Here is a 15818-nt window from a genome sequence, read left to right as displayed (position 1 = left end):
TGATCACATTTATTTGAACATTGCCTTTGGGAGTTTGGGGCAGATAACCACTTTTACTTTTCCCCATGCCACGTAGCATTGCTTCTGGAACTTGCCATCTTTCACTTCACTTAGAAGCACCTTTACTCTTCCTTCTACTCCTCTCCTGGGAGTGTGAAGTCACCCTTTCTCTAGACTGGAGGAGCTGGACACCGCAGCCCGTGCTGGGAGCCCTGCAGGACTCAAGTTTCTGCCTCGTTTCAGAAGCCCACCGTTTGAGTCGGGAATACTTGTTAGGAAAACAGTTGTGGAACTGCCTTTCTGTTGTAGAATCTTTAATTCTTCTTAAGCTTTTTTTACATTTGGCAAATGAGATGTGAACAGGAGGCTATACCGGTAGCTGAATCAGCTCTGGCCGGGTCCGCCCGCTCGGCTGGCTGGTGGTCTGTGGAGCTCGCGTGCAGCCACCTGATTCGACGGCGAGGACTTGTCGTTGCCACCGGGATCTGTGGGGACCCTTTGTTGTTAAGAGCCGAGTTCCTATGTTTCAGATCCGCTCAAGTGAGTCACTAGAGCTCTATCTTACGTGCCATGCATTTGTACTACATTTTCCCGTTTTAGGAAAATATTTTTGGAAGGTTATTCGCTGACCAGCCGCCTTCCGCTCTGGGGCTTCCAGGCTTGTCTGGTGGCGGTAGAGGTGAAGGCGCAGTGTACAGGAAGTTGTTCCCTTGTTTGGGGATGTTGTCTAGGGCCCGGGTGGCGTGGACTTTGGAAAGAGGATGATTAGCTTCATTGTGGCTTCTTGTTCCCCTCCTGCTGGGCTTCAGAGTATCAGGAAATGCTGGTGAAGAGAGACAGTGTGTGTTTCCAAAAGAATGTAAAAGTAAAAGCTCCCCCAAATATTATCCTGTTATTAGCTTTTCTTGTCATTACATCAGCATCTTGAATCAGAATCTGAGGTTGATCCTTACATTTAAAGTGTTCCTCTGTCAACATAAATTTTGCAGAGTCTGGGAATCCGCTCATAACGTACCCCTGCTTTTGACCACTTCCTAGACTCTTGTCTGGTGTGTTAGCTTAAGAATTAATTGAAACACACTGATACACCTACAGCCTGATATTCACCATGTCTGTGATTCTTCGGTTGTTCATTGGTCCTGATCCTTTTTCCTTCTGAATTCGTTTTTCGCTTTTTGGTTTTTTTTTTTGGTCATTACTGAACTAAGTCGTCCTTCCACCAGAAAGACGTTCATTCTAAAGCTGTGAAACAACTGTCTGACAAAACGAGAGAGAAAATAGAAAATACGGGGTAAAGGGAGATTTGAAATTATTTGTGCATTTGTGCATCTCCTCCCAAGCTGACAGTCATCTGTATTGAGGAGTTTCTGACAGGGTAGGGTAGGTGACAGGTTGTTGAACATTTCTTTAAAGCAAATCTGAAAGAAAACGAATCTAGTCTCTTATATGTATGCTCTGTGATACTTTGGATCTAAGCTAAAACAGTTCATTTTAATTTAGTTGGGATAATTAGACCTTCTATCAGAGTTCTTTGAACTGTGCATTTATTTGTGACTATTTGATTGATTGTCTTCCTTATTGCACTTTAAGCTTCTGGAGCACAGACCATGTCCTCAGTTCCCAGGAGAGTGTCTGACCAATGGGCCTCTGGCATAAATATGTTGAATTAAATGAGTGGCATCTGTGGTAAGAGAGAAAACTAGATTTGGAGCTAGATGATATGGTTCAAATTCTACTTAATAAGTGACATTGGACAAGCTGTGACGTTGGATAAGTTCCTTCCTTTCTCTGAACCTCTGTTTTCTCACGGGTCATATGGGGGTGAATATTTCTCACAGTTGTTAGAAAGATTGAAAGCGAACGATATGAAAGTGCCTGGCACATAGTTTATCAGTGTATTACTGTTATGAATTCAAAGTCCAAGTCTACAGTCTTATGTAGGTGTAGTTATCTTAACAACATCTGTATTTTTTGGTCAACCTGTTCATCTAAGACAATCTTAGGAACTGTGTTAGGAATTACGGTCATTAAATTAGTGGCCAGTATGTTTGGCCAGCATTCTTCTTATGCTTTTTGGGTGTTTATATTTTTCTTTACAGTTCTTAAAGTTTTTAAAAAAGCTTTACTTCCGTATCGTGTAACATTTGGTGTATGCAGCCTTAGATGTTGTTCTTTTCTTGCCAGTCTCTCTAACACGGTGGGACGAGTGTGTGTCTGTTAATGCTTGTGTTGCTACCACAGCTGCCGCCACCGTTGCTGCCTCCCCCCCACTTCCTGCCCCCTCCCCATATTCACACCACTACAGTGAATAGGAATAAGGTGACGGCCCTTTTTTTTACAAATTTAATTTTATTTACTTATTTATACAGCAGGTTCTTATTAGTCATCAGTTTTATACACATCAGTGTATACATGTCAATCCCAATCACCCAGTTCATGACACCACCACCACACCCCCCGCCACTTCCCCCCTTGGTGTCCATACGTTTGTTCTCTACATCTGTGTCTCAATTTCTGCCCTGCAAACTGGTTCATCTGTACCATTTTTCTAGGTTCCACATGTATGCGTTAATATACGATACTTGTTTTTCTCTTTCTGACTTACTTCACTCTGTATGACAGTCTCTAGATCCATCCATGTCTCTACAGATGACCCAATGTCGTTCCTTTTTATGGCTGAGTAATATTCCATTGTATACATGTACCACATCTTCTTTATCCATTCGTCTGTCGATGGGCATTTAGGTTGCTTCCATGACCTGGCTGTTGTAAATAGTGCTGCAATGAACATTCGGGTGCATGTGTCTTTTTGAATTATGGTTTTCTCTGGGTATATATGCCCAGTAGTGGGATTGCTGGGTCATATGGTAATTCTATTTTTAGTTTTTTAAGGAACCCTCCATACTGTTCTCCATAGTGGCTGTATCAATTCACATTCCCACCAACACTGCAAGAGTGTTCCCTTTTCTCCACACCCTCTCCAGCATTTATTGTTTGTAGACTTTTTGATGCTGGCCATTCTGACTGGTGTGAGGTGATACCTCATTATAGTTTTGATTTGCATTTCTCTAATGATTAGTGATGTTGAGCATCCTTTCATGTATTTGTTGGCAATCTGTATATCTTCTTTGGAGAAATGTCTGTTTAGGTCTTCTGCCCATTTTTGGATTGGGCTGTTTGTTTTTTTGATATTGAGCTGCATGAGCTGCTTGTAAATTTGGGAGGTTAATCCTTTGTCAGTTGCTTCGTTTGCAAATATTTTCTCCCATTCTGATGGTTGTCTTTTCATCTTGTTTGTGGTTTCCTTTGCTGTGCAAAAGCTTTTAAGTTTCATTAGGTCCCACTTGTTTATTTTTGTTTTTATTTCCATTTCTCCAGGAGGTGGGTCAAAAAGGATCTTGCTGTGATTTATGTCATAGGGCGTTCTGCCTATGTTTTCCTCTAAGAGTTTTATAGTGTCTGGCCTTACATTTAGGTCTCTAATCCATTTTGAGTTTGTTTTTGTGTATGGTATTAGGGAATGTTCTAATTTCATTCTTTTACGTGTAGCTGTCCAGCTTTCCCAGCACCACTTATTGAAGAGACTGTCTTTTCTCTGTTGTGTATCCTTGCCTCCTTTGTCATAGATTAGTTGACCATAGGTGCTAATCGTCCTATAGGTGCTAATAAACCCATAGGTGGGTTTATCTCTGGGCTTTCTATCCTGTTGTGATGGTCCTTTTTTTAAAAATAGCATTTCCCAGAGACTTCCCAGTGGGAACAAAGAGATTTAGATGTGCATCATAGACATACTTGCTTGGTTCAAAGCCCCTGTTTTTCTGGGGACACTCCATTCCTGTGTATTATAAAGTTTGATATCCATGTATGGAAAGCCAGCAACATTTTTGGTTGGGAAATCGGCTTAACCTGTGAATACTGCTGCTTTATAAACTGAGGTGGGATTTTTAAAATAAATTTGTTTCCTAAACTGGTGTGTGTGTGTGTGTGTGTGTGTGTGCGTGTTGGGTATGGTCCTTACAACTGTTTTCTTCTTTGCAGCAGGTGATGACAGTAAAACCCATGAGGAGCCTGAGGTGGGATGGAGTTGTGTGCCGTGGGCAGATGTTCTGCATGTTACTACATAATGGGGGTGGGGGTGGTCAGGCAAAGAAGAACTTCAGGCAGTGGAACGAGGTCATTGTAGTGCTTTGAAACTAGATCCTTTCCCATGTATTATTTAAAAAAAATTTTTTACCTTTTTTTTCTGATGCTGCATATTATTGTATAGAGGCCATATTTACTGACTCCTGTTGTCAACCTGGAAATTTTTCTTATTCCTTAGCCAGTGCCTGAATTCTTGGTTCTGGACTCTGAATTATATTTAGGGGGACTCGACTGAAAGGAGAGAGGCTTGAGATCCTTTATAATTAACTCACTGTGACCCCTTGAAAGAGCACCTTTATCTCCTCGGCCTTGGTTTCTTCTATTAAGCTAGAAGGCTGGGATCAGATGGCCTCTAAGGAACCTTCCATCAGAGAAAATTTAGAATATTATGATTCTAAATTTTAATGAGTTCCTGTCCTGACCTTTGCATTTGTGTATGAATTTGGAATGTTAACTCTTCCAAATGTTGACTGATTATCTTTTTCTTTTACTCTGAATGAATTCTGAGTTTTGTTCCTTCTGGGCAGTTTATCAAGCCTGTTTCAGATGAATTTGCTTTGGGGGTGGGTGGGGGCGGGTAGCCTTCTGTCACAGGTGACTTGACTTTTCAATAAAGCACTTAGTTGTTATTTATGGCAAAATGGTAGATGAGTTAAAATATTAGAGTCATTTATTCATTTAAAATATCTTTAGTGAGTGCCAGGGGGCTCTGGGAAGTAGTGGTGAGCTAACATCAGACTTGGTTCCTGCCCACAGGGTGCTTTCGGTCAGGATAGCCATGGAGAGAAATAATTACACAAATTAAATATAAAATCATGCCTGTGACAAGAGGCTGAAGGAGAGGTAGGTGGTGTTTTGGGAACTCGTAACAGAGGAATTACTTCCTGTTCTCGCCCCTGCCAGTGCTTAGAGCTGATAATAGTGATGACTGCTGCGTGACAGGCACTGTGCCTTTCTTTCCGTAGATCATCTTTTATTTTTATAGCCGTCTTGCAAAGTAGCCATTATGAACTTGATTTCATAGATGGGCTCAGAGAGATTGAATTGAGTCCTCAAGATCACACTTAGAGCTGACAGAACCTTGGTACTGACATTTTAATCCAGGTTCCTTTGATTCTGAAGTCTGTGCTCTCCCCTAGGCAACTGAGCATGTAGGCTCGGGTGTGTATAACAAGTTCTCGCTCCCGGCGGCGGCGGGGTGCCCAAATCATGGGACGTCCTGAGGATAGGCAGAGCACAGTGATTTTACTCAGATTTAGGGAAGTTTTTTTCTACCTTAAAATGAATGGGAATATGTTATGGAGTAGAATACAAAATTTACATGGATTTTTAAGAAGCTATGTCAGACTTCAAGGAAATTTCAGACTTATTGAAAAGACTGTTGTAGAAATACCTGTCCATGCTGGAGAAATCTGAGAAACCCAGCCTGCCATTCTGGGCTTCCTTGTTATCAGTCTGACTTTCACTCCTGCCCACCACCCTTGTAAAAAGAAGTGATTCTGGTAAATTGCCTTTTGATTTTCCTAAAATTTGGTGTATTTCATTCTGGACCCCCAGTCTGTTATTTCTGTGGTCACTTTCCGAATGAGCTAGTAAACAGAGTTTCTAGAATCTTCCTTCTGTTGATTTCTGTCAGTCTTCCTGCTCAACTTGCCACCCTATGGAAAAGATAAGAATGATCTGCCATCGAGCCTTGCGATCTGAAGGACAGGTAAAGGGAGATTGCATGTGATTTCATTCATCCATGGCAGCAGCCACAGGGGCAGGGTCTGACTCAAGAGTTACTGGTCCCAGCCTTTGGGGAATGGGCCAGAGGCCACCCTGCCATTACGTCCTGGGCGTGGATTGTGATGGGAAGTAGCCACGCCGGCTGCCTGTACAAGGCCTCTGTTCCACCAGCTTGTGTCTTCTCCCCAGGACCGCATGTTCTTGTCCCTCCTCCTTCCCTGTAGATGCAGGTTCTTGTCGTAAGCAGTCACCGTGATCACATAAAGATGCTTGGGGGTCTTAAGCGAGCATTCACAGACCCGTGTCTTCCTCACACCGCCCCCTCTCTCGGGGGGAAGGAGTGGTTCTGCCGGGCGGCCCCTGTCTCCAGCCGGCTCGCTCTTCTCCAGAAGCTTCCTCATCTGGCCAGCTGCCGCCTCATCATCTTTGCATAGATGCTGCTCCCTTTCTGATATTCACTTGCAGGCTCCCTGCTCCTTTCTGTCCATTCCCTGTTTACTTCTTAGACTAAAACGTTTCCATGGTAACGGGTTACTTTTCAAAGGGAACATCTTGTCATTTTATTTAATCCACTGCAGCTGAAGAGGACTGAAATATTAAGTTGTAGTTGCCATGGATACTGCTTTGTTACATTGGTTTCTTTTGTATTAGATTTCATATACAATGAATTTCTTTCTATTTTTTTTAATTCAAGGAATAAACACAGTGGCTTACCATTATTGTTGTAATTTGGCTTCTGGGACTATTTTTTCATATTCCAAGCAAAGATTTGTAGAAAAATGGGGATTAAACTCAGCTGTTTTGAAATATGTATATTATTTACATTAGGGGCACAGAGAAATTCTTCCTTCTTGGCTTGTGAGGATGGTGACTTTTTTTTGTTTGTTTTTTGGTAGTATGCGTCACAGCTAAGGATGTCACAGAAAGGATGATCCCACTCCAGAGATCCCTAGTAAATACAGAGAAAAAAAGGAATGTGTGACTTGAGTTAATTCACTGAATCTCGTAGCTTACTAACTGTGGCATTCTTTCTTCAGCTACTTATTCAGCTGTCTACAGTGTATTTTGAGGGAATCTATTTGTTATTTATTCAACTTTTCTCATGTCTGGTTTTCTTTCTTACCCCTAGTCTATCTGTAATACATCACTCAATTAACCTCTTCTTTTGACTTTAAACAACTTGTAATTTTTTAGATTCATAGGAAGTTGCAAGATGCTACAGAGTGTTCCCATGTACCTTTCACTCACTCACCTACCCCTAGGAGGTATGGTATAGAACTCCAGTGCAACATCAGAATCCAGACTTGGGACATTAGTATAGTGTGTGAATAGCTCTGTGACATTTTATTGCATGTGTAGCTTTGCAGATCTATTCCATCATCACAAAGATTCCACTCCCTCCCTTCTCCCCCCACCATTCCTAATACCTGGCAACCATCTTTATAATTTTGCCATTTTGACAATGTTATATAAGTTGACCTTTAACTTTGATGGGTTTTCTCTTTTAACGTGATTTTCAAGCTTAAAAAAAAACCTTTTTGATTATTTTGTCTTACTTTGATGCTTGAAATGAACAAAGAAGTGAATTAAGGAAAAAGATATGGCTTCTCATAGTGGTTCTGTTTATAATTAGTTGTGTAATTTTGGTTCAGTAAAATCACTCTGCCATATGGAATGTGGCTGGGAGCTCTGACTTTGGAATTAACTAAACTTGACTTTGAATCCTGGTTTTTCCAACCTGTTAGCTGTGTAATCTTGGGTAATTTCATAAACTCTCTTAGCTTCAGTTTCCTTATCTGTACAGGTAATAATAGCACCTACTTTACAGGGTCATCCTTAAGGTTAGATAAGACAGTGTATGGAGTTTGCTTCGCTGGAAATGCATGCTACATAGTTAACATTCAACGTACATGTTAGCTTCTTTATTGATGTTGCAATTACTCCTGTTATTGTTATCTGTTAAGTGGAGATACTGCCTCACAGAGTTGTCATGGAATAATGAAATAATGTATAGAGAGCGCTTCATAAGTGATAACTAGTATTATTTTGCTTCTGTTTGTCATACAAGTATGTGATACCTAAATTTAAGATAATATAGGTAAAAACCCTGAGGCAAGGATAAAGGTGTGCATAGATGTGTCTTGCATTATCCTGGGATATGACTTCCATCTTTGGTTTCTTATTGCATATGTAGTATCCTTTATCTGACCTTGCTGGGATTTACACTGTCCTTGGTCTTGATTTTCCTTCTTTAATTGAAGGCTACCCTGGTTTTGCCCAGACCTGCTGTGTTAATTAGGCAATGCTATACATCAAGCAGAAACCTTCTTAGTAACTATGAATAAGTTAGAATAAGATAGAATAAGATAGATAATAAGATAGAAAAAGATAGATAATAAGATAGAATAAGATCTGAATTTCTGTGAATAACACTACTAGTGCTCTGATTAATATCAAAATATGAATTAAATGAATTAATACATAGAAATGAGATAATACTGTAAGAGCACCCAGAACAGATAGAAAGTACTTAACATGTTAGCTATTGTTACTAATTGAAGGATTAACCTGGTATTTTCTAGATTAGGGACCTTTTGAATTTGAGCCTCCAGTATATTTTTTAGAATTTATTCCAGTGACCGTTTATTGGACAGTGACCCCCAAGTTAATCCCAGTCTCCATGACTTCAGAAAGCGGCCCCAGACTTTACTTTGTTTTCCTTTAATATGGATGCAATCAGCGTCCATTCTCTTCTTGTGAACTTGTCTGTGTAACAGCGTCATAGTTCTTAAGCAGGTTACGTGCGTAAATGTCTCGTTTCTTCAACACAAATATAGTATTTCACATTGATGGGCTGGAGTGAGAAAGAAGTGTGTGTAAACGAACAGGGGAGCAAGTATTACAAAACAGGAAACAAGTCAATCGTCCTAGTTAGTTAGCCTCCAGTATTTTCTGAAGTTCATAATGTATAATAATCAGTGCTTCTCACAGCTGGTTTGTGGGCCCCATTATTAATTTTATCAGATCCCGACCCTTGAGTTCCTGTCTTTGCAGTATTCGTTATGATGAAATGGGAAGCACCATGAAAGACTTCTGGTGCGCACCATGAAAGACTTCTGGTGCGCACCATGAAAGACTTCTCGTGCGCACCAAAGGGCACGCATTGTTTGTTGGAGTTAGAAGTTTAACTAGCTGCTTCTTTCATGGAACACCATTTTTATTTGAGAGAATAACTGATAAACTGTGTTCACTCGGGTAATTGGTGGACATTTTCTTGAAAATGAACAAACACAGTGAGCCTGCCATTTCAAGGCAAACCAGCTGATAGTATTTTGCCAATGCAGGACTGGAGCTTTCAAGTAAATAATTAGAATTTTGAAAAACTTGTACCCACCACTCTGAGTTTGACAGCTTCTGTACATACACAGGCTTTTGTTATGAGATGTGTGGTGATATTAATGAATGTGATTCTTTTTTTTAAATTGTATAGTTAACTGTGTTAATATTTGGAAGATCTGCAAAACTTAGTGAGTGAATATTTTCCATCTAACCAATGCATGACAAAATCATGGGTGGAAGATCCATTCAAAGGCCAAGACAGACCAACAGATTTTAATGTACAAGAGTCCAAAAGATCATTGATAAGATTTTAGATTAACATTGTGCAAAAGACCTTTAAGAAACAATCGCATGTTGAGTTTTGGTGTAGTATCAAAAAGCATATCCATAGTTATCAAAAGGACTATTCACATAATCTTTCCTTTCCCAGTTATATATCTGTGTGAGGTTCAATTATTTTTCATATACTTTAACCAAAAGAATGTACTGTAACAGATTGAGTGTAGAGAAGCAGATGTGAGAATCCAGCTGTCTTCTACGAAGTCCGATCCTAAGGAGATTTGCAAAAATGTAAAACGTTACCTCTGTTTTCACTGTTTTTTGTGTAAATACAATTATTTTTCATAAGAGTATACTTAATTATGTCATGAGCCTATTGTCATTTTAAAATAAATAAATAAGTAAACATTTTGAAATCTCTCAAAAATACAGTTTCCTTGAGATACTCAATAGGGCGTAAAGGTGTTAGACCAAAAAGTTTGAGATTTGCTGTGTTAAGTAAAAGGAAAAATGTAGTAGTCAGCGTATCATTATTAAGAGTGTTTTCTACAAGCTGTTGATACTGCATTTAAAGAATAATTCTTGGTGATTTTTATCAAGTTTTGCATCCTAGCAGTCTAGAAATATTCATGTAACCAAGGAATTTCCAATTTGTCCTGAATGAGTAATAATGCCAGACAGGTACTGTATTAGATTCTGGGGGATATAAAAAGTGAATTAAATCTCTGTTTCTGTACTCTTCAGTCCCAGAGTGGGTGGAGGTAGATGTCCAAATTAGTCATAGCAGAGTGCCACCCGCTAACATGAGGTGGGAACCACAGAAGGAGCACTCGGGCAGGGAAGCGGCAGGTGAGGACCCTTGAATGTAGAGTTTGGCTGCTGTCAGAAGAAGGGAGGGCTGAGATTGTTCCTTGGATTCCAGATATAGCTGGATACTGGCACTTTCCCAGGAAGAAGGCTACTTTTTCTTTTTATCTTTAGTTCATATTCTGACAGGTTTTCTGTCAGATGCATCCAGTTTTCTCTAATAGGGTGTATATTGCTATCTACCTCTTTTTCTCTTAGACCTAAAAAATATTTCTGCCATTTATTCTATATTTGGGAGTTCCTAGATGCGGTAGGCTAATGCCATTGCCTGCTTACCTTGGATCTTAATCCTGCTCAAAACTTAACTTCATTGTATCTCTTGCTGGGAAACCCTAATATATAAAAATTGCATATGATAAATACTTTTGTTGTAAAAATTGATTTTTAATTTTAAAAGGTTCTTTGTTTTATTTTGTGCTTTTCAGTCTACTCATTAATAAGTACCCTTCATTGACATAAAAGAGAGAAACAGATTTCTAATTTTGGCTGTTAAGATACTCCAGCATGTTTTTTTATCTCTCTTGTATCATTATTAGCAGTATTAATAATTACTAGCATCCTGTTTTTATACAAATAAGTGGCATATAAGCAGTTCTATTCAATAAGGTGTTTGGGGGGTTTATTGTGATACAGTTTTGAGCTAAATATGATAATACTGGTTTATTAAAATATTAAAAGAAAAAAAACAAAAACGCACGCAAAAAATAAAAAATAAAAAAAATTAAAGTAAAAATGAACCAGGAATGTTTGTCCTGGAATTAGCAAGGACTTAGTGTGTGTAGCAGTGACAGGGAGATGCTTCCATAACCAACCACTTGAAGACCTTCTAGAAGAGCCTGAAAGTTGAGCCGTGGGCACACGTTGCTGGACGGACTGTGGTTGAAGCTTTCTGAGATGATGCATTTTGGCCAGACCTCCTTGTAGGCAGGCAAGCATTTGGGGAGTGTTTAGAAATGAAGGAGAGAGCTAGGCTTGTCAGCTATGTTTTGCTCATAGCTGGTTACGAAACAGAAAGGGATGAGCTGGAAGGGAAATAGTAGGTAACACTGACTGCTTGTTTTTTTTAAAGAAGTGCTCAGATTAAAACAGCCTCCTGGCCTGTGTGACTCCTCTGCATACCTCCTAAAACAGCTTCCCCTAATCCTTGCATAAACTCACGGGAATGTCAGCTCTGCGTTTCAACACCCATTTCCCTACGCACGAGACCAGGGTGGCTTGTGAGTTAAAGGTAGCTCTTCACGGGAGCTTTTCTCCCACCGCAGCCCCTCTCTTTCAGTTGCCCGCCTTGGTGGGGTTCTCGTCCCACTGGGGAAGCCCTCTCTTGCCTGCTGTTGTGCTCCTCATGTCCTTCAGGGGTCTCTCTGGAACTTGACCTCTGCATGGACTGTCTCCTCTTGAAGCCTGCCTAATTTTGATCACTTCCCTTAGCATTTTTACTCTGTTTCTCCTGAAATGTATTGGGCTCATGAGTGGAGCGATTGGACCTGTTCTGGTGTTTGGGACACGGCTGCTACCTCCCCAGGTAGATGGACCGTAAGCTCCTTAAGGCTTAGACCATTTTCTCTTTGTTAGTCTTCTCTCTTCCTTTGTCATATCTGCTGCCCACTTTGCCAAAATAAGACTCTTCACGAGAAAAATTGTCGGGTTAAAAGAAGAAAGTGCTGGACCTGAAGGAAATAATAGTTTTCCAGAATTCATTTTAACAGCTTCAAAGCTAATGGTGGGGGGTATCAGAGCCATGAGAGAAAAATAAGAGTCTGTGCTTCCTCTTTGGTCTTTGCTGCCTTATTATGCGCTTCAGCTCAGTCCAGGTCGACAGATAATCATCAAGCAGCTCTCACGATGGAAAAGCCTACTCTTCAGCGCTAGTGAAAATTCACAGCTGACTGTACAGCACAGTAAGGCCTTGTCACTGGGCACGGAAAGCGTTTTCCTAAGAGGGTCAACAGATGGTCGTGATGGTCATCGAGGGTAACAGGGAGCTGTGGGCACTGAGCTCTGGGAGGCCGAGGTCTGTGTTTCTTTGTGCACCACTGTGTACCCACTGCATGCCCTGTGCAAGGCCCGGGATGCAAAGACCTTCGATGAATGTTTCCTGAAGGAGTGAAAGGGACAAGATACCCCACACTTTTGGGGGCGTGTGAGGTGACATGGGGAGAAAATCAAGAAAGGTTTCAGTGGAATGGTGGTTTTTAGAAGGACCCTGGATGGTTTGGATTTGGAGTGAGGGAGAGTGAGCAAAGCAAGTGCAGTAAGAATGACACAGAAATGAGATGGGTCTTTCACCTCCTAGGCCTGCTGGGCTCATGCCCCCGCACGCTTTACATCTCTGCTCAATTTCACTTTATTAGTAAGGCCTTTTCTGACTATCCTGTATAAAGAACTGTAAAAGTTCATCGTTTACCACCCCTTTAATTCCTTGACCCTCTCATCATCTGACCTATTATGTGGTTCTTTTTGTTTTGTTTTTTTTTTTTTTACCCAAATTAGAATAAAAGTTCCAGTAAGGCAGGAATATTGTTTGTTTTTTTTTTTCAATTGCTTTATCCCCAACACCTAGGGCAGTTCCTGGCTTGCAGTTGGTACTTAATAAATATTTGTTGAATGAATGAATGAATGAATGCATGACCCAGTGTGTGTGCTAGGAATCATAAGCTATCTTGTCTATATTTTAATAAGGTTTATCGTAGGGCACCCTGAAATTTTTTGAAAAGAAGAAACATGTATTGGGATTGTACTGTAGGAATGTTCGTCTCTCTGCAGGGTGAAAGAACGATGGTATAGATACTCAAGACAGGAAGTTACAGTAGAGGGGTTTTTAGAAGAAACGGTTTTAGAGATGCGTGTGGGGTTAGGGGAGCGCACATATACAGGGCGGCATTAGAAACGGTGGGGAAGCTAATTCTTCCTGAGTTTTCCCTCACTTACTTCAAGTGAGTTGTTTTCCTTGAAGAATGTGTGCATGTTTATGTCAAAACTGTATTATGCTAACCTGATCTGCTTTTTCCATGACAGGAGGCTGAACAGTACCCAGGGAGAAATTCGTGTTGGTCCTAGCCATCAGGTAAAGCAAATTTTAGTAGCTTCTTTAATAGGTTTTTATTTCTTATTATTCAACTGGCCCTTTATTCTGTTGAGCAGCAGCTTAAAACTGTTGTTATGCTGTTTGGAATTTTATATAAATGCAGAGATTTATTTTTTTAAGATCACCACATACATTTAAAAAATTGTGGTAAAATATATGTAATATAAAATTAACCATTCTGACCATTTTTAAGTGAATAGTTCAGTGCCCTTAAGTACATTCATATTGTTGTGCAACCATCACTAGCATCCACCTGCAGAACCTTTTCATCTTCCCAGTCTGAAACGCCGTGTCCATTGAACAGTAACTCCTCATTCTCCCCTCCCCTCATTCCCTGGCAGCCTCCCTTCTACTTCCTGTATCCATGAGTTTGACGACTCAGTGGAATGACCCAGTATTTGCCCTTTTGTGTCTGGCTTATTTTCTTAGCATAATGTCTTCAAGGTGCTCCCGTATTGTAGCACGTATCAGAATTTAATTTCCCTTTAAGGCTGAATTATTCATTGTATGTATGTCTGTTCATCTCTCGAACATTTGGTCACTGCCTACTTTCATTTTAACTTTTTTAAAACCCCATATCCTTCAGAAAAGTCAAAATGTTTAAGATGTTTGTCAGTTGGAAGCTTGTTGTGTCATGACTTGTGCCCTTCCATGTTTTACTCAGTTTACTAAGACTCTGCTGTTGTATTTGTCATCTCTCTCTCTTTTTTTCGTTTGATCTCTGTATCAGTTAGGATGCTTTGACAGGCAGGGCCAGAAAACTCTGGCTGAACATGGCTGTTTATTCTCACTTACATTCACATCTTCGTCAGACAGGACCAAGGCTCTGCTCTGCTTCTCTCTGGTTCTCTTGGTTTGGTGCTCAGCTGTCTCCATGGGCTGCCTTCTTCCTTAGGCCAGGAGCTAATTTCACTGATTCTGAGATGCACTTCTTTCCTTCACATTTTTTTTTTTTTTATAGGATTTTTTTTTTAAATTATTTATTTATTTATCTATGGCTGTGTTGGGTCTTCATGTCTGTGCGAGGGCTTTCTCTAGTTGTGGCGAGCGGGGGCCACTCTTCATCGCGGTGCGCAGGCCTCTCACTGTCGCGGCCTCTCTTGTTGCGGAGCACAGGCTCCAGACGCGCAGGCTCAGCAGTTGTGGCTCACGGGCCTAGTTGCTCCGCGGCATGTGGGATCTTCCCAGACCAGGGCTTGAACCCGTGTCCCCTGCACTGGCAGGCAGACTCTCAACCACTGCGCCACCAGGGAAGCCCTCCTTCACATTTTTTAATCTCTGATGTCGGGCTTCAGTGTGTATCCTATGGTGTGATTATAATTTAATTGGCAGCATTTCTTCTTTCTAAATGCACATAAAATAATAGTGGTTCTTACAGTGAATGAAAATACAGCAGATGTTGAGAGGAGGAAAGGGATCATCCCTCTTTTCCCCAGGAAGGAAAAGAGGGATGGCAGGAAAGAAGGAAAATTTTCCCAGAAGGTCTCCATTAGTCCCCACGTCTCATTGCCATGGATGGGGTCACGTGTCCATATCTAGACTTGAGGAAAATGGCTTTATTAGCATGACTGGCTTGGACTGTCATTTTGAGTTGAAATGGATGTTGGAATCGAGCCACTGTAGCCATCACATACTAGAGACGTGAGACACGGGCGACTCCTTATAAGGGTATAGAAATTTTTCTGTCTAAATGTTGAGCATTTCTTATATATCATTCATATTTTTTTAAAAATTTATTTGTTTTATTTTTGGCTGCGCTGGGTCTTCGTTGCTGCACACGGGTCTTCTCTCTAGTTGCGGCAAGCGGGGGCTACTCTTCGTTGCCGTGCGCGGGCTTCTCATTGAGGTGGCTTCTCTTGTTGCGGAGCACGGGCTCTAGGCACGTGGGCTTCAGTAGTTGTGGCTCGCGGGCTCTAGAGCGCAGGCTCAGTAGTTGTGGCGCACAGGCTTAGTTGCTCCATGGCGTGTGGGGTCTTCCCGGACCAGGGCTCGAACCTGTGTCCCCTGTATTGCAGGCAGATTCTTAACCGCTGTGCTACCAGGGAAGCCCATCATTCATATTTTTAAGAACCCGTTTTAACTCTGTAATGAAAAAGAAATTAAGAAATGAAGGGATATTAAAACCACACAGAAACCATCAGGGGCATCTGATTTCTAGGAGACACTTCTTGTCCCAGGTTACAACTGAGACGGGCAGAAGGAAGCTGCACGAGGACTCCCCTTAACACCTGCCTGTTCAAGTGCACCCCTTTCTTGGTGTGGCCTATTAGGTGGGTCTGGCTACCACAACTCCACTGTATTTTCTGTGCCTTCAGGCCTAGGAGTTACATTTTGATCAGGAATCCAGGTCTTCCCCAGTGCCACCTGGTTATACCTC

The 15818-nt window shown here is 41.1% G+C and overlaps 1 protein-coding gene across 6 annotated transcripts in view; it reads left to right on the top strand.

The window, feature by feature from the left end:
• The window catches only part of RERE (arginine-glutamic acid dipeptide repeats), a 423843-nt gene that overhangs the window by 284369 nt on the left and 123656 nt on the right, over nucleotides 1-15818 (top strand). For 5 of the 6 annotated variants that reach the window (XM_059911901.1, XM_059911983.1, XM_059912037.1 and 2 more), the window contains one exon: nucleotides 13372-13420. The exons of the other annotated variant lie outside the window; for it this stretch is intronic. In XM_059911901.1, the coding sequence (XP_059767884.1) occupies nucleotides 13372-13420 (49 nt within the window). The remainder of the gene's footprint in view (nucleotides 1-13371; nucleotides 13421-15818) is intronic. 6 annotated transcript variants of the gene reach the window in all.

Source organism: Balaenoptera ricei, chromosome 1 (assembly GCF_028023285.1).
Source record: "Balaenoptera ricei isolate mBalRic1 chromosome 1, mBalRic1.hap2, whole genome shotgun sequence".
NCBI lineage: Eukaryota > Metazoa > Chordata > Mammalia > Artiodactyla > Balaenopteridae > Balaenoptera > Balaenoptera ricei.
This window is presented reverse-complemented; position numbering and strand designations above follow the sequence as displayed.